Source organism: Amphiura filiformis, chromosome 5 (genome assembly GCF_039555335.1).
Source record: "Amphiura filiformis chromosome 5, Afil_fr2py, whole genome shotgun sequence".
Classification (NCBI taxonomy): Eukaryota; Metazoa; Echinodermata; class Ophiuroidea; order Amphilepidida; family Amphiuridae; genus Amphiura; species Amphiura filiformis.
In genome coordinates, this window is record NC_092632.1 from 807,683 (window position 1) to 827,114 (window position 19,432).

Below are 19,432 nucleotides of genomic sequence, written 5' to 3' on the forward strand. Positions count from 1 at the left end.
CGTTTTGTATGAAAACACACTGCAACAATCATTTTAAAATTTGTTCAAAATGTCAATTGTAAAATATTTGTTTGCAAACATGTTTTGCCAATTATTTGGTCAACACTTAAGGGATCTAAAATGAGCATTTATTGCGTTTCGACAGTATTTTTTGTGGAACATGAGAGCACCTCAGACCTATCGAATTGCATTCTGAATACGAAGCATGTCCTTCTGATATCAAATAATTTTCATTTTTTGAAAATCACAATACAATACAAATTTTATGACAAATTATATATAAAAATTTGATATTTTTCAAATTTTGATATAACAGTCCTCGAAGTAAATTATATAAATCTAATGATATATTCTTAAAGTGTATGTAGCAGGGAGGAAAAGCCGACTGTCGATTGAAAATTTTGACCTTTCATATTGAAGATATGGATTTTTTTCCCAAAAAGATCTATTTTTTTTTGGTGTTTTGCGGGAAAAAATCCATATCTTCAATACGAAAGGTCAAAATTTTCAATTGATCGCCGGCTTTTCATCCCACCTACATACACTTTAAGTATAAATCATCAGATTTATAAAGTTTACTTCAGTACTGTTAAATATCAAAAATATCAATTATTAATGATTTGCCATAAAATGTGTATTAAATTGCGAATTTCAAAAAATCAAAATTATTTGATATCAGAAGGAAAATCTTCGTATTCAGAATGCAATTCGATATGTCTGATGTGCTCGACTGTCCCACAATAAATACTGTCCAAACGTTCATACCCCACCCCTTAAATAACATTATGTTAGAATATTCGCAGTAGGTTATTTTTTGAACGTTATAAAAACATTTTATACCATTATGCCTTTCATATAACCCCAGGCCTGATATAACCCGACATTTAAACATTTTCTGACAACCTTTTCTAACCTTTTGCGAATGATTTTTGTGTTTTGTGTTTGCTGGGATAGCAGTGCAGGACCCATTTCTCGGGCGGGCCCCTTTTAAAGCCATTTCAACCTAAGGAATCGGATAGCAACGTCTGCACAATTTTTTTTGGGGGGGCTTAGAGCACAGGCATATCGAATTGCATTTACGAGAAATGTCCGTTTGATATCAAATAATTTTGCATATGAAAAGGTTTGACTACAAAAACGATTCTCTTATAAATGCATCTACACACAGTTTCTACCTCGATACACCCACCCCCACAGATATTTCCATACACAGCAGCGAGTCTAGCCTCTACGCAGTCTGTGGTTATACTACACGGTTGAGTGCATAGTATCATAAAAGCTGTGCGAGATCTAGTGGAAAATAGTCATCTGTGATTGTTTTTGTCAAAACCTCAAGTGTCCCCTTCATCCAATCAGATTTTTTTAAATATCGAACAAAAGCTAATACTTCCCCTAAAAATACTTTTTTTTTATTACGTCAACAATTAACGGTAACGCAATTCAATGTTTATAACAAGGCGAATGTGGTAAATGAAAACAACCTATTTTGATCAAAAATTATGTAGGTTTTAAAAGTCAAAACCTCAAGTGTTCCTTACAATATATTTCAAATTGTATGTCATTAAATGAAAGAGCTCACTTATATATGTAAATTCAACGAACTTACAAATTGATATGATTTTTTGAAATTGGCGATATACAAATTTATGATAAATTATAAAAATTTGATATTTTTGATATTTAACAGTCCTCGAAGTAAACTTTGTAAATCTAACGACATGTACGTACATGTGTACTTAAAGTGTAGGCCCTATGTAGCTAGGATGAAAAGCCGACCATCAATTTTGACCTTTTTTCATATAATTTGAAGATAGGCTTATACATTTCCCCCAAAAGACCTACATTTGTTGGTGTTTAGGTGAAAATAATCTACATCTTCAATTCGAAAAGTCCAAATTTTCATATGATGACGTCTTTTCATTCCAGCTACATACACTTTAGTACATATCGTTACATTTATACAAGTTACTTCGAGGACTGTTAAATTTCGAAAATATAAATTTGTAGTCATTTACCATAAAACGTGTATTATATCACGAATTTCAAAAAAATCTAAATTATTTGATAAGGACATTCCTCGTATTTAAAATACAATTCGAAAACGATGTTACCCGAGCCCTTAATTCAGATATACAAGATATAGATCATTAGCAGTGAGTAGTATTAGTTGATATTTTTTTATTCGTGATTTTTATTATTGAAAATGAGACATTTTTGATAAATTTCTTATATACATTTCAAGAACAAAACAGTAAATGTTCACACTTTGTAAAGTATCTATGAAAGCTGTTTTGACGATACAGTCTTTTAGGGAATTTTGTTCCATTCAACGAAATGATCCAGATCCAACATCGCATGGTCCAACATCATGGTTATAATGCTCGTAACATAATAATATCTATTTGAATTACTTGCAAAATACAAAAGTAACAAAAATAACAGTACATTTACACACACTTTACATTTCTTAAACATGACAAAAGCAATTTTCAGGATGAGTGAATGGGCTTAAAGTCCAAACACTGAACTGCCCACTCATCCTGCACATGAATAAATAGTTCCTAGCATCCTCTTTTTATGACATTTTTTCTGTAGATATCCACGAAAAAAGCCTATTTTGTTCTGGTATACCAGAACGAAATTAAAATTTCACGATATCTTTGCTAAACGAATTAATCTGCAAGATATATTTTGTACATAAACATTATGTAGCCAGAGGTATCCAGTAATATAAAAATCTCAACTTTTTTTGGGAAAAGTGGGGGATGAGGCTGTGGATCACGAAATGCCCTTTTAAGTACATAAAATAGCAAAAGTTACATTTCTTAAAATAAAACCATTACCAAATATAGGCCTACATAAAATACAGGTATATGAAAATACATAATGGTTCTAGTTAGATTCTCGCTCCCGTAGATTCTTCCTTCATTTTCTGCTTGAAATGATAAAATAACCAGAATACATAGGCCTATATAATAAAGGAAAAAGAAATAAAGAACCAGAAAGAACATGTATTTAAAGGAATTGTGAAAAAGGTTTGAAACAAAAAGAAAGAAAGAAAGAAAGAAAGAAAGAAAGAAAGAAAGAAAGAAAGAAAGAAAGAAAGAAAGAAAGAAAGAAAGAAAGAAAGAAAGAAAGAAAGAAAGAAAGAAAAAAAAAGAAAGAAAAAAAAAAATATTGGATAATTTTTGAAGCCACTGAATTTAGTCTTTCAAGTAAAACCAGGAAATGGAAAGAGTACATTATTTAGTTGCTAAGTTCAACAGTTGGGTGAATACTATTGAAATCACAAAGATAGGCATATATAGGAAAAAAAACATAAGAAAAGTTGAACGAAAAGGAAAGTAGTAAGGATATATACATATTAAAAAAAAACTTGGAGTGAATGAAAGAATAAAATGAAAAGAAAATGTAAGAAACTGAATGAAAAGACAACTTTTTAGACTGAAATTATTTTGTGTGTAAACTCTGTGAGGGATGTACATGTATAGCCTATATAAAAGACAAACAGTAGCAAAAACACTCAGTAATATAAATTCGCAGAATAATTGCCCTTTCCAATTGCACTAATATTTAGTTGCTGATATTTTCATAAATAAAATGTCGTCCATCGAGTATGATAAATCTGATGATAATTTAGTGGTACTATGCATGCAGATACCCAGATGGGAGAGAGACCCATCGTTTTTTTCAAGCTGTTGATGTACCAAACCCAGAAAGTGCTCCACCTACACCAACTTCAATTGGCCAACATACCACAACCAACACATATAACACTGAATAAGCCAATCACAGTAAGCAACACTGGAGGTTTTGGCAGAGTAAATGATGCTCAATAATATTTTCATCAAGCACACCAGCTCACCCACAGCGCATCGCCGGCTATGTGTGTAGATGGGATTCAATGATATATATGCCTGGATAATAATAATGGAAGAAAATAACAAAAATCCCGTGGAGCACAAGGTAAGACACGAAACAAGAAAATACATCGATATGTTGGATTGTTAAATAACCCTTAAATATTAGCTACAAAACGCCTGAAATTACATGTTCATTTTGAGGTGTATCCCAGTACTAAATTTTATGGTTCTCGGTAGTTAATAAATGAGATGTGTAAATGCAAAAGCGCTGTGTGAATATCGCCATACTGGAGAGTCAGCTAATTTCTCAGATATTCCTCCCCGACTGTCGCTCAGGACGGGAGTAAAATCTGAGCATACATATTTTGTACAGCACTCCTATAATATCAGCAGATGTATAGGCTGTGGATATACAATTAGTGTGGTAGTAGCGGTTTTTATATTTCTAAAATAGGTTGGCATATTGTCAATATTTATGCGAAATCGTTGTAAAATGTGAAGGCAAACGAGGCATTTTATCAATCTGTACATAGCCTTGTAGTGTGGTAGAGAGAACGTAAACGGGCCCATCCCCCATCTCCATCCATACGTACGTTACGTACGTACATCCCGTGTGAGAAACATGTATGCATGGTGCCCATCTAATGTTTAGGGATGCACCATTAGATTCTCAGGGGGGGGCATGGGAGTTTGGGTCAGGCAGAATTTTTTTTTCGCCACTGAAGCTGGCGGAATTTTTTTTTTCGCCTCCAAGAGCACAAAATTTTTTTTTTACGCTTGCAACCGGCGCGAAGTTATTTTTTCAATTTTAATGTATATTTTTATACAAAGTTTGGTGGGGAAATTTTTTTTTTTTCTTCATTAGTGAGGCAAAAGTTTTTTATTTTCTCACTATGGGCAAAGTTTTTTTTTTTTTTCTCACTAGTGGGCAAAGTTTTTTTTTTCAAAAAACTCCCATGCCCCCCCCTGGAAATCTAATGGTGCGCCCCTTACCAATCAATCATCTAATTTCAGCATTGTACTAAATGCAGACCAAGTCCAAGCTTATGGGTGACCTAATCTCTTTACCTGACATTTGAAAATGATGGTTAAATCATGTTAACAATAAATAAACCTTAAATATTGTGGACCACTGTTTTCACCCTTGTAAAACTGACATAGCGGTGATTTGTCATTTTTGTCACCAACATCATTGTACAATGTACATGTAATTTAAGGTTAATTACTTATTACTACTACTAGCCTATATTATAATACAATTATTATTATTATTACAGTATTATAGATTGATAATTAGATAGTGTTATTTATATTTAGGTACAATAATACCGAATAGGGTGCAACTTTAGCTAGACTTGAGTCCAGTCCTTATTTACGGAGTTTAGCGTTAGGGTTGGGGTAGGGCAGTCTTGTAATAAGGCCAAAAAAAAAATGTTGTTTGCTTGTCCTCCACCGCCCGCTCCTCAGTTTATAAAGGCCTGACCAAAAATGTTTGTTTTTTTAAATAAATAAAAAATTCAATTTTATTTTTCACATTTGGAGTATCTCTGGACCTGTTTTTGTAAGTCGCCATGAATGATTGTAGCTTTTAGCTCTAGCTAGGGCCAGGAATACGCAAAATCTGAAAAAAAAATTTAAAAAAAAAACACCCGCCCACCCGCACCTCCTCTTTCAATTAGACAAACAAACAATTATTTTTTTTGGCCTAAGACTAGTAGTAGAGTTGCACCCTATTCGGTAATCGCTCCTATACTATTTAATTATTATTATTATTATTATTAAATTATAAATCATACACTACCATAGGCCTATTTATTTATTGATTTATCATTGTTATTTATTATTATTAGTATTGAATGATCGCTTGCTTTTATTTGTATTTTATAAAACAGCATCAAAAGATAGTAAATTGTACTAGAGGGACATGCCCATGCAGTTATAAAAAATTAATCATATTGGTAGTTCGAACAACATTGTTATTAAAATGGGATCACCCTCATCATGCGCTATTTTGGGGCGCCAGCCCCCGGGGTAAAACGAAGGGGCGGCGGAAGAAGAAGGGGCGGCAAAAAGAGGGGCGGCAGAAGAAGAAGAGGTGGCAAAAAGAATTAGTAAAGAAAGAAGGGTGGAAAAAATTTGGAAAAGCATAAAAATGTGGAAAAAATTGTACTATACATCAAAATATTTTTATTTTTTTTTTTTTTTGCTCTTCACTTTTTCAAACCACCGTCAAAAAAAAAATTTGGTCAACCTTTTCGGGCTGTTGATGAAGGGGCAGCAAAATTGAATTTTCTTCAGCCCCCCGGGGTAGGAGCGGCCATGGTACGCCACTGACCCTTGTCATAAAAATAACTTATTTCAAACAGGGGTCCTTACAAAGAAATCCTAAAGGGTCCTAAACAAAAAATGGCAGACAAGAAAATTGGAAGAAAAGTTGAAAAAAAAAATCCTACCCCTCGGTCTAAATATATGATAAGAAGGAAAAAAATAAAGAGAGAAAACAAAGAAAGTTGTTTGCTCCCCGGGTTTGCTCTGGGTGGGATTCGAACCAGAGACCCCTCGCATGCCAAGCACTGGGTCGGCGACACTTTGCCACGGGTCTTGGGCTTCACTAGCCAGTGAAACTGTATATCACTTAAAGCAATTGCGTCATCACACCACGTGGGATGTACGCACGAACAGGGCATATCAAGTAGTATTTTGTAGTACACAGTCCCGTTAGGGTTAATTAAGCCTATATTGAGTTTCGATAGTGGTAACCTAACCGCCATGGGGCTTTTTGGCGATGGGAAGGGAAAGAAGGAATGAATAAAGAGAGAAAACAAAGAAAGAAGTTGTTTGCTCTGGTGGGATTGAACCGAGACCCCTTGCATGCCAAGCACTGGGTCAGCGACACTTTGCCACTGGTCTTGGGCTTCGCTGGCCAGCAACACCGTGCCTATATGTCACTTAAGGCGATTGCGTCATCACACCATGTGGGATGCACGCACGAACAGCGCATGTATCATAAAGACCAGACAAAGTTCAAGCAAGTGTGAGCATTTGGTGTTTATAATGAGTGTGTCTGCTCAACTTTAAATCAAGATTTCAATACAAATACAATGTGACTATTTTTAGTAAGTACTACATGCCATCTTGATGCTGTGTCTATACTCTTAGAGTGCTGACATAAAAGCTGATTAGCATTTAGGCAGCCAATGAATGGGAAAGAAATTTACTTGTACATGATGGACATGGGCATGCAATATATGACAACAAATGGTTTTTAAACAAAAATAAATATTAAATCAAATTCTGTCCTGATTTAAAAGAGTTTAACGTCAACACTGTCCTGTTTTGAGAAAAATTGTAAAAAAAAGTGACAATTGAATATGTTGATCAGTTCGCTTTAAATAATCAATTTTATTTTGAACTGTTTTTCACACATTTACTATCTTATTATCTTACAAATTAAATGTTAATTGTTATATCATTATGATACATCATCATGTTAGGTGATAGGCCTACATAGTCTTTGTCAAAGACTACTCGCAATTTAGGGGACACAAGCCATGAGTCACAAATAACATGATGCCCCACCCCATGAATAGCGAAAGCGGAACGAGCTATGGTTTCCAAGAGTGTGTGGTTCCCAGTAGTTTATCTCCCTATGGGTAATATAGGTACATGGTCTGTAGCACAGACTAGGTGATTCGATGATCGAAAAGTAAAATGTGTGTAAGCACAAATAAACATCTATATTTTTTTGGTAATGACACGTTTCCAGTATAGGCACTAAAATGTTCTTTTGGGCATGAACTTGAATTTCAGGAAAGGAGGGGTGGGGTAATATTAACACCAAATAGTGACATTTTCAATGAATTTTGATCACAATGTTTAAACATTTTCGTAAATGTTTGGTCAACGTTTGTGATCGCTAAATGTTTGTTAAACGTTTGGCGAAAGCGGCTATGTAGTTCAACAAAATTGCTTGTAATAAAAAAAAAAATTTTGTTTGCTAGTTATGTAAATTATATATGTATTTGTACGGTACATAAAATGATTACAAAAGTTAACAAAATTGCATTTTTTTCTTGTCTGTTTATAATAGGGTTGTACATGTGATGGTTAATATCCCAATCATCATTGCTAGCTCCACCAGTACTTCCAACCATAGATGTAAATATCCACCAATCTGGCTGTTATAAGGACCACACATAAACAATGTGTACGCAACCGTATACCTGCAAACGGGATCAAATAAACAGAGGGAAACAATACGCAACTACCTGATATAGTTTACATGTGATTACAATCAATTGGATTATACATGAACCATACCTGGAATATACGATTACCAATGTGTATTACACTTGTTGCGCATCAGATATAAGCTTTTCAATATCAGTGTGGATTTGTTATATTGTTTGGACGGACGGACGGAGTCAGAGGAAGGACGGATCCTAGGCAGTACAAGCCAGTGCGTGTTATGCCTGGAGTCTGCTGTTAAGTAGACACCAGCAGCAGGGACTGCAGCTACAGCAGAATGGCCAAGTCCTATGATTTTCAGTGGCAGGTCCCTATTCCTGAGGCACTTAGTAAAGGTGCTGTATTTGACAGATATGATGAGGTAAGTACATGTATACTATGCTATGAATGGACCCACACATTCCCATGATGCATTGGTTCATTGAACAAAGGAAGCATTTTTTAAATTTATATCTGCCCTGAGATACCTGATTACTAGTCTCAGTATCTGACGGGGGACTCACTAAAATGCCGGATGGGGATGTGCAGCTACACTGACCCCCATTTATCAACTCCCCTCTTACAGAATGACCTCATTTCTCATTTTTTATTTTACCATTGTCCCTCTTACGGAATTACACCGTTTGTTAAATTTTCACTGCCACCAAAATACCTCACCTCTTTGAATTTTGAACACATTGAATGACCCTGTTTGTGTTTGTTTTCTCTGAATATTCACATTTTCTTTTTTTTTTCTTTTTTTAAAATTTTTCATAAAATTTCAAATTTTGATGACCTTTTGAAAAATTTGTATAGAAAATGTGTCAACTTTTATATTTTTGCCCAAATTTTTCCCAATATCACAGAAAGACCCACATTTCTGCAAAATATATCCCAGTCTCATGGAAAGACCCCCTTTTTTGGTCCTTCTCACAAATAACCCCCTGTTGTGGTATCAAGTCTCTCACAAAAAGACGTCGATTTTTGAACTCGTATCTGCACATCCCCATCACTTCCAAAGTCAAGTGCTCCCCTCCTGGATATTTGTATCCATTTATCTCAGTCAAATTAGAAAATGTCAACATTTGGATGTTGTGCGCAGGTTTATACAGGGTTGGAAATCTTCAGGAAATTTGATTCCCTGATTTCAGGAAATTTTGTTTGGATCTTCCCAATACAAAGTTTTGGGAAATACACATTTTCAGGAAATGTTAAAGAAGTTTCAGGAAATGGTGCTTGTTTTCATCCCTGATTATTGAGGCACTGGAATGGTGCATGATGGGAGGTTGATCTCTATCTGTTGTGCGATGGACAGTAGCGGCACCAGAATTGTTTTTTGGGGGGGGGCATTGGGGGTGCAAAGTGAATTTCAGGGGGGGGCAAAATCACCCAATTTTTCCCAAAATTGCTGCAAAAAGGGGAAATTTGTGTAATTTTGTGGTTTTTACCTTGAAAGTGTGGGGAGAACTGGAGGGCAAGAAAAATATTGGGGGGGGTAGCAAATTCCACCCCCCCCCTTGTAACGCCGTCACTGGGGTTGCTTATAGTCAAAATACATGACCTTATTCTCCTAGGGAGTGTGAAGATCAGGTCATTTCTTCCATAGGGTGTGTATATAGATTTCAATTGAAATAGCCCATAGCAGCAAGTCTCTGGCTTTTACAGCTGATAGCAAATGAATTAAACAACCATGCCAGATTTATTGTACAGATAATAGATAGAGGTGTTCCTTAGCAACATACAATGCCAGATGTTATATAATGCAGACAGAAAACTGTTGATAAATGGAGACATATTTGTGTTACATTTGAGTACATGTCTCTTAATGTGCTGTTGCAGTGGTTTTATTTCATTAATCAACAGCTAGACATAAATAGATCTATAGACTGACAACCAAAAAGGCATTATTTTAGTGGTAACCAAATTGTTATCAGAAAGCAAACGGATAATTAAATACACTAGTAGGAAATATAAGACAAAGGACAAAAAGGTATTGGGTAAGTGTATTTATAAATGAATAGCTGTTTGACACCATTTATTGCCAGTGTACAGTTTATTATTCATTCTCACACACAAACATACACCCCCCTACCCCCACTCACACATTCACACCTCTACCCCACCCCACCCACATACACCCAACCCCCTACATTTAAACATGCACACTGATAGCTATAAAATGTGAAGTGTCGGAATATCCAATAATAAAAGTTTGTGCCATATAAGGCAAACAAAAATAAAGGTTTGTCTCAAAGCTCACTAGTGGTTTGAAAACAAATGCGAAATGCGATTTTTTTTTATTCCCGACTTGGTATTTTTTATGGTATTTTGAGAAAAAAATCTGATTTTCGCCAAATTTTTCTGGAAACAATTTATTATTTATTTTTTCAAATCGCACAATTTTACAAATCTTGCTGTGAGCTTTGAGACAAACCTTTTTTTTGCCTAATTTGAAGTAAGATCCGCAATCTAACAACCAGCAGTAACCAGGGCTCGCATAATACATGTAATAGCACTTTAGATCCACAAATGTTTATCTGTAGGGTATTTTGACAAACCCTGTGTGAATGATGATTCCATAAATGTAATTTAAGGTACACTCCGCTGAAAGCCACAGTTTTTTTAGCTTGTAGCATTTTGGAATATTTTAACATAATTTGTATCTAAATGCCATGGATCTAACAATTGAATTTAAAAAATGAGAACTTTGTTCATACACTTATGCTCGTTCAATAAACACAATTTTTCCTCAAAAAAATTTAATAACTGAAACTTATAAAAGATGACTATTAAATGTATGCATTTAAACAAGTGCCTTCAGATTCTACTTTGTGCAGGTAATGTACATTATCATAACTTTGGTTCTGTTTTTAGAGTTAAAAACGTTAACACATTTATTGCTTTAAGGGGGTACTACACCCCTCGATAAATTTGAGTCTATTTTTGCATTTTTCTCAAAAACTAATGACACAGTGGTAACGAAAGTTAGGTGTATTATAGGGGCAAGGAATCCAATTACTACACTGGACTTTCAGTGACCCAAGACAAGTGGTTTGTTATTGATGATAAGAAATAAGGTACCGCTAGGATGTACCTCATTTCCTATCATATTTACTGAACCGCTTGTCTTTAGTCACTGAAATTTCAGTGTAGTAATTGGATTCCTTGCCCCAATAATATACTTAACTTTTGTTAATAGTGTGTTATTAGTTTTGAGAAAAATGCAAAAATAGTCACAAATTTACCACAGGGGTGTAGTACCCCCTTAATTTAACAGTCCAACATCCCCATTTTGGATTTTAGAACCATACATGTAACTCTACATTGTACATGTAGCTGTGCTATTTAATCCACAGTTGATGTGGTTCGTTAATGTGGAGGGTTAATAAAATCTTGTTAGATATATGAACCTATTTGTCACCCAAGTAAATTACTTTAAAACTACAAATGAAGGTAAGAAGCTCCTGCAAACAAGAAAATATTAAAACATGCAAGAAAAAAAGCTCATGCACTGAGAAAAAATATCAACATGAAAGACATAGAGTTTTGTTTGGTATTTCTGAAATTCTTTGGAAGGTTTCTTTATTTTATTAGCAATACGCAATTTAACAATAGCAATTTCATTGAAATGCGCTGAATGAAGTACTTCAAAGTTCAAACAACACATTTATGCATCAACACATTATAATAACTATAACTCGGGGACACATGTAGAAGAAACTGATAGACCTATATACCTGATATAAAACAAAATTGGGGGTATGCTCTTTGCCGTAAGATCAGAGTTAATTGGATCTAATTTTTGGGATCGACCCTTCCAAATTGGGATGGTTGGCGTCTCTGCAAGAGCTTCATTTGGTCCTGTTTTACCAATTAATGCCAAAACTACATGTACATGATGTAAACATAATGCAACCTAATGCATTTGTTTTGTAGACAAGACTTCAAAAAGCCATTAAGTCACATTAAGTCCCTGATGAATAGATTTGTACATAGCAAACATGTCACCTGCCTCATACAGCATGACCTATGTGACATTAAACATAGTACTGATTGTCTCTTTCACATTGGGCTATTCCAGTTGAAATCAATACACCCCCTTTGTAAGACTTGACCTACTGATCTTCCACAGGGAGTGTGAATTTCAAATGAGGTTAGCTGGATTGGTGACTCTATTTGAAATTCACACTCCCTGTGTGGGAGATTAAGGTGATGTCTTCCATAGGGGGTGTATGGATTTCAACTGTAACAGCTCATTACAGTGACATACATGTAAATGTCAACAATGGTGTGTAGCCAGTTTGAATCTTTTATAAAACTTGTGTTTATAATTTGTGTTTTAAAGGGGCATTTTGTGATCCACAGCCTCATCCCCCCACTTTTCCCAATAAAAATTTCAGATTTTTACACCACTGGATACCTCTGGCTACATAATGTTTATATACCAAATATTTCTTGCAGATTAATTCGTTTAGCAAAACTATCGCCAAATTTGAATTTCGTTCTGGTGCACCAGAACGAAATTACAAACACATTGTCTATGGAGCAGTGTAATACACATAATCATGCATAACTCGCATAACGCATAAAATCGGAATCAACTGAAATTTTGGAAATAAGCTTTTTTCGTGGATATCTACTGAAAATGTCATAAAAAGAGGATGCTAGGATCACGAAATCCTCCTTTAATACATTAATTTTGTTACATACAATATATGTAATAAGCAACTTGAAGAAAAAAAAAACCTTTTGAAAGGCCTTCCCTGGGGGCCTTCCCATCTTTCTTAGAAACTGCATTTTGAAACCCACATCATTTGACAGTGTGGTTTGATGAAAAAAAAAGAATTGTGTTGGCTTAACTCTCTCCACATGGATGTCGACTGCAGGCGACAAGTTTCAATGTTGTTTTAAAATTCTAAATTTCAGATTTGTACATTTTCGTGACCAAATTTGTTTGGAATCGGCATGCAAAATGCATTAAAATCAGTACAGCAAGCATAGTTATTGGTTCTTAATTAGCTCTTGATATTTTGAGAAAATATCTCAAATCTTGTGACTTTTTATGTTGAAGCCTATGGCTAGCACACAGCATTAAATATTGGTCTCAGCAGTACTACATGTACCACATCTACAAACTTAAAAGCACAGAAGGTGTGCCGAGGCCTTGTGGTTTTTCCTGCATTTGGTGCTGGGACAACTTAGGGGGAGACTCGCAAGTTTTGGATATGGGTGTGCCGCTGAGAATTTGAAAGTGCACCCGTCAATGCCAGTTTTTCAAGAAATTCGAACCCATTGCTATTTAAGTCAATGTCAGTGATGATTTGCTGATGCTTTGCCAAATTTGCTATCACAAATCATTCCACTCAAATGCAACTATGCCACTAATGTGCTCTTTCCATATCCTGAATCTCCTTCAATGATGATTTGCTGACATTTTGCCAAATTTGCTATCACAAATCATTCCACCCAAATGCAACTATGCCACTAATGTACTCTTTCCATATCCTGAATCCCCTTCAATGATGATTTGTTGACATTTTGCCAAATTTGCTATCACAAATCATTCCACCCAAATGCAACTATGCCACTAATGTGCTCTTTCCATATCCTGAATCTCCTTCAATGATGATTTGTTGACATTTTGCCAAATTTGCTATCACACATCATTCCACCCAAATGCAACTATGCCACTAATGTGCTCTTTCCATTTCCTGAATCTCCTTCAATGATGATTTGTTGACATTTTGCCAAATTTGCTATCACAAATCATTCCACCCAAATGCAACTATGCCACTAATGTGCTCTTTCCATATCCTGAATCTCCTTCAATGATGATTTGCTGACATTTTGCCAAATTTGCTATCACAAATCATTCCACCCAAATGCAACTATGCCACTAATGTGCTCTTTCCATATCCTGAATCTCATTCAATGATGATTTGTTGACATTTTGCCAAATTTGCTATCACAAATCATTCCACCCAAATGCAACTATGCCACTAATGTGCTCTTTCCATATCCTGAATCTCATTCAATGATGATTTGTTGACATTTTGCCAAATTTGCTATCACAAATCATTCCACCCAAATGCAACTATGCCACTAATGTGCTCTTTCCATATCCTGAATCTCATTCAATGATGATTTGTTGACATTTTGCCAAATTTGCCATCACAAATCATTCCACCCAAATGCAACTATGCGACTAATGTGCTCTTTCCATTTCCTGAATCCCCTTCAATGATGATTTGCTGACATTTTGCCAAATTTGCTATCACAAATCATTCCACCCAAATGCAACTATGCCACTAATGTGCTCTTTCCATATCCTGAATCCCATTCAATGATGATTTGTTGACATTTTGCCAAATTTGCCATCACAAATCATTCCACCCAAATGCAACTGTGCCACCAATGTGCTATTTCCTGAATCCCCTTCAATGATGATTTGCTGACATTTTGCCAAATTTGCTATCACAAATCATTCCACCCAAATGCAACTATGCCACTAATGTGCTCTTTCCATATCCTGAATCCCCTTCAATGATGATTTGTTGACATTTTGCCAAATTTGCCATCACAAATCATTCCACCCAAATGCAACTATGCCACTAATGTGCTCTTTCCATATCCTGAATCCCCTTCAATGATGATTTGCTGACATTTTGCCAAATTTGCTATCACAAATCATTCCACCCAAATGCAACTATGCCACTAATGTGCTCTTTCCATATCCTGAATCCCCTTCAATGATGATTTGTTGACATTTTGCCAAATTTGCTATCACAAATCATTCCACTCAAATGCAACTGTGCCACCAATGTGCTCTTTCCATTTCCTGAATCCCCTTCAATGATGATTTGCTGACATTTTGCCAAATTTGCTATCACAAATCATTCCACCCAAATGCAACTATGCCACTAATGTGCTCTTTCCATATCCTGAATCTCCTTCAATGATGATTTGTTGACATTTTTCCAAATTTGCTATCACAAATCATTCCACTCAAATGCAACTATGCCACTAATGTACTCTTTCCATTTCCTGAATCTCCTTCAATGATAATTTGTTGACATTTTGCCAAATTTGCTATCACAAATCATTCCACCAAAATGCAACTATGCCACTAATGTACTCTTTCCATATCCTGAATCTCCTTCAATAATGATTTGCTGACATCTTGCCAAATTTGCTATCACAAATCATTCCACCCAAATGCAACTATGCCACCAATGTGCTCTTTCCATATCCTGAATCTCCTTCAGTGATGATTTGTTGATATTTTGCCAAATTTGCTATCACAAATCATTCTACCCAAATGCAACTATGCCATTAATGTACTCTTTCCATAACCTGAATCTCCTTCAATGATGATTTGTTGACATTTTTTTCCAAATTTGCTATCACAAATCATTCCACCCAAATGCAACTATGCCATTAATGTACTCTTTCCATATCCTGAATCCCCTTCAATGATGATTTGTTGACATTTTTCCAAATTTGCTATCACAAATCATTCCACCCAAATGCAACTATGCCACTAATGTGCTCTTTCCATATCCTGAATCTCCTTCAATGATGATTTGCTGACATTTTGCCAAATTTGCTATTACAAATCATTCCACCCAAATGCAACTATGCCACTAATCGTGCTCTTTCCATATCCTGAATCTCCTTCAATGATGATTTGTTGACGTTTTGCCAAATTTGCTATCACAAATCATTCCACCCAAATGCAACTATGCCACTAATGTGCTCTTTCCATATCCTGAATCTCCTTCAATGATGATTTGTTGACATTTTGCCAAATTTGCTATTACAAATCATTCCACCCAAATGCAACTATGCCACTATCGTGCTCTTTCCATATCCTGAATCTCCTTCAGTGATGATTTGCTGACATTTTGCCAAATTTGTTATCACAAATCATTCCACCCAAATGCAACTATGCCACTAATGTGCTCTTTCCATATCCTGAATCTCCTTCAATGATGATTTGTTGACATTTTGCCAAATTTGCTATTACAAATCATTCCACCCAAATGCAACTATGCCACTAATGTGCTCTTTCCATATCCTGAATCTCCTTCAATGATGATTTGTTGACATTTTGCCAAATTTACTATCACAAATCATTCCACCCAAATGCAACTATGCCACTAATGTACTCTTTCCATATCCTGAATCTCCTTCAATGATGATTTGCTGATGCTTTGCCAAATTTGCTATCACAAATCATTCCACTCAAATGCAACTATGCCACTAATGTGCTCTTTCCATATCCTGAATCTCATTCAATGATGATTTGCTGATATTTTGCCAAATTTGCTATCACAAATCATTCCACTCAAATGCAACTATGCCACTAATGTACTCTTTCCATATCCTGAATCTCCTTCAATGATGATTTGCTGACATTTTGCCAAATTTGTTATCACAAATCATTCCACCCAAATGCAACTATGCCACTAATGTGCTCTTTCCATATCCTGAATCTCCTTCAATGATGATTTGTTGACATTTTGCCAAATTTACTATCACAAATCATTCCACTCAAATGCAACTGTGCCACCAATGTGCTCTTTCCATATCCTGAATCTCATTCAATGATGATTTGTTGACATTTTGCCAAATTTGCTATCACAAATCATTCCACCCAAATGCAACTATGCCACTAATGTACTCTTTCCATATCCTGAATCTCCTTCAATGATGATTTGCTGATGCTTTGCCAAATTTGCTATCACAAATCATTCCACTCAAATGCAACTATGCCACTAATGTGCTCTTTCCATATCCTGAATCTCATTCAATGATGATTTGTTGACGTTTTGCCAAATTTGCTATCACAAATCATTCCACCCAAATGCAACTATGCCACTAATGTGCTCTTTCCATATCCTGAATCTCCTTCAATGATGATTTGTTGACATTTTGCCAAATTTGCTATTACAAATCATTCCACCCAAATGCAACTATGCCACTATCGTGCTCTTTCCATATCCTGAATCTCCTTCAGTGATGATTTGCTGACATTTTGCCAAATTTGTTATCACAAATCATTCCACCCAAATGCAACTATGCCACTAATGTGCTCTTTCCATATCCTGAATCTCCTTCAATGATGATTTGTTGACATTTTGCCAAATTTGCTATTACAAATCATTCCACCCAAATGCAACTATGCCACTAATGTGCTCTTTCCATATCCTGAATCTCCTTCAATGATGATTTGTTGACATTTTGCCAAATTTACTATCACAAATCATTCCACCCAAATGCAACTATGCCACTAATGTACTCTTTCCATATCCTGAATCTCCTTCAATGATGATTTGCTGATGCTTTGCCAAATTTGCTATCACAAATCATTCCACTCAAATGCAACTATGCCACTAATGTGCTCTTTCCATATCCTGAATCTCATTCAATGATGATTTGCTGATATTTTGCCAAATTTGCTATCACAAATCATTCCACTCAAATGCAACTATGCCACTAATGTACTCTTTCCATATCCTGAATCTCCTTCAATGATGATTTGCTGACATTTTGCCAAATTTGTTATCACAAATCATTCCACCCAAATGCAACTATGCCACTAATGTGCTCTTTCCATATCCTGAATCTCCTTCAATGATGATTTGTTGACATTTTGCCAAATTTACTATCACAAATCATTCCACTCAAATGCAACTGTGCCACCAATGTGCTCTTTCCATATCCTGAATCTCATTCAATGATGATTTGTTGACATTTTGCCAAATTTGCTATCACAAATCATTCCACCCAAATGCAACTATGCCACTAATGTACTCTTTCCATATCCTGAATCTCCTTCAATGATGATTTGCTGATGCTTTGCCAAATTTGCTATCACAAATCATTCCACTCAAATGCAACTATGCCACTAATGTGCTCTTTCCATATCCTGAATCTCATTCAATGATGATTTGCTGATATTTTGCCAAATTTGCTATCACAAATCATTCCACTCAAATGCAACTATGCCACTAATGTACTCTTTCCATATCCTGAATCTCCTTCAATGATGATTTGCTGACATTTTGCCAAATTTGCTATCACAAATCATTCCACCAAAATGCAACTATGCCACTAATGTGCTCTTTCCATATCCTGAATCTCCTTCAATGATGATTTGCTGACATTTTGCCAAATTTGCTATCACAAATCATTCCACCAAAATGCAACTATGCCACCAATGTACTCTTTCCATAACCTGAATCTCCTTCAATGATGATTTGCTGATATTTTGCCAAATTTGCTATCACAAATCATTCCACCCAAATGCAACTATGCCACTAATGTACTCTTTCCATATCCTGAATATCCTTCAATGATAATTTGTTGACATTTTGCAAAATTTGCTATTACAAATCATTCCACCCAAATGCAACTATGCCACTAATGTACTCTTTCCATATCCTGAATATCCTTCAATGATAATTTGTTGACATTTTGCAAAATTTGCTATCACAAATCATTCCACCAAAATGCAACTATGCCACCAATGTACTCTTTCCATATCCTGAATATCCTTCAATGATAATTTGTTGACATTTTGCAAAATTTGCTATCACAAATCATTCCACCTAAATGCAACTATGCCACTAATGTACTCTTTCCATATCCTGAATATCCTTCAATGATGATTTGCTGACATTTTGCCAAATTTGCTATCACAAATCATTCCACCCAAATGCAACTATGCCACTAATGTGATCTTTCCATATCCTGAATATCCTTCAATGATGATTTGCTGACATTGTGCAAAATTTGCTATCACAAATCATTCCACCCAAATGCAACTATGCCACTAATGTGCTCTTTCCATATCCTGAATCTCCTTCAATGATGATTTGCTGACATTTTGCCAAATTTGCTATCACAAATCATTCCACCCAAATGCAACTATGCCACTAATGTGATCTTTCCATATCCTGAATATCCTTCAATGATGATTTGCTGACATTGTGCAAAATTTGCTATCACACATCATTCCACCCAAATGCAACTATGCCACTAATGTGCTCTTTCCATATCCTGAAACTCCTTCAATGATGATTTGTTGACGTTTTGCCAAATTTGCTATCAGAAATCATTCCACCCAAATGCAACTATGCCACTAATGTGCTCTTTCCATATCCTGAAACTCCTTCAATGATGATTTGCTGACATTTTGCCAAATTTGCTATCACACATCATTCCACCCAAATGCAACTGTGCCACCAATGTGCTCTTTCCATAACCTGAATCTCCTTCAATGATGATTTGTTGACATTTTGCCAAATTTGCTATCACAAATCATTCCACCCAAATGC

The 19,432-nt window shown here is 35.5% G+C and overlaps 1 protein-coding gene across 3 annotated transcripts in view; it reads left to right on the forward strand.

Moving 5' to 3' along the window:
- The first annotated feature begins 3,860 nt into the window (after positions 1–3,860).
- Positions 3,861–19,432, forward strand: part of LOC140152430 (1-phosphatidylinositol 4,5-bisphosphate phosphodiesterase beta-4-like) — a 184,642-nt gene continuing 169,070 nt past the window's right edge. For all 3 annotated transcript variants that reach the window (XM_072174738.1, XM_072174739.1, XM_072174740.1), the window contains exons 1-2: positions 3,861–3,966; positions 7,954–8,472. In XM_072174738.1, the coding sequence (XP_072030839.1) occupies positions 8,389–8,472 (84 nt within the window). In that variant the 5' untranslated portion in view covers positions 3,861–3,966; positions 7,954–8,388. The remainder of the gene's footprint in view (positions 3,967–7,953; positions 8,473–19,432) is intronic.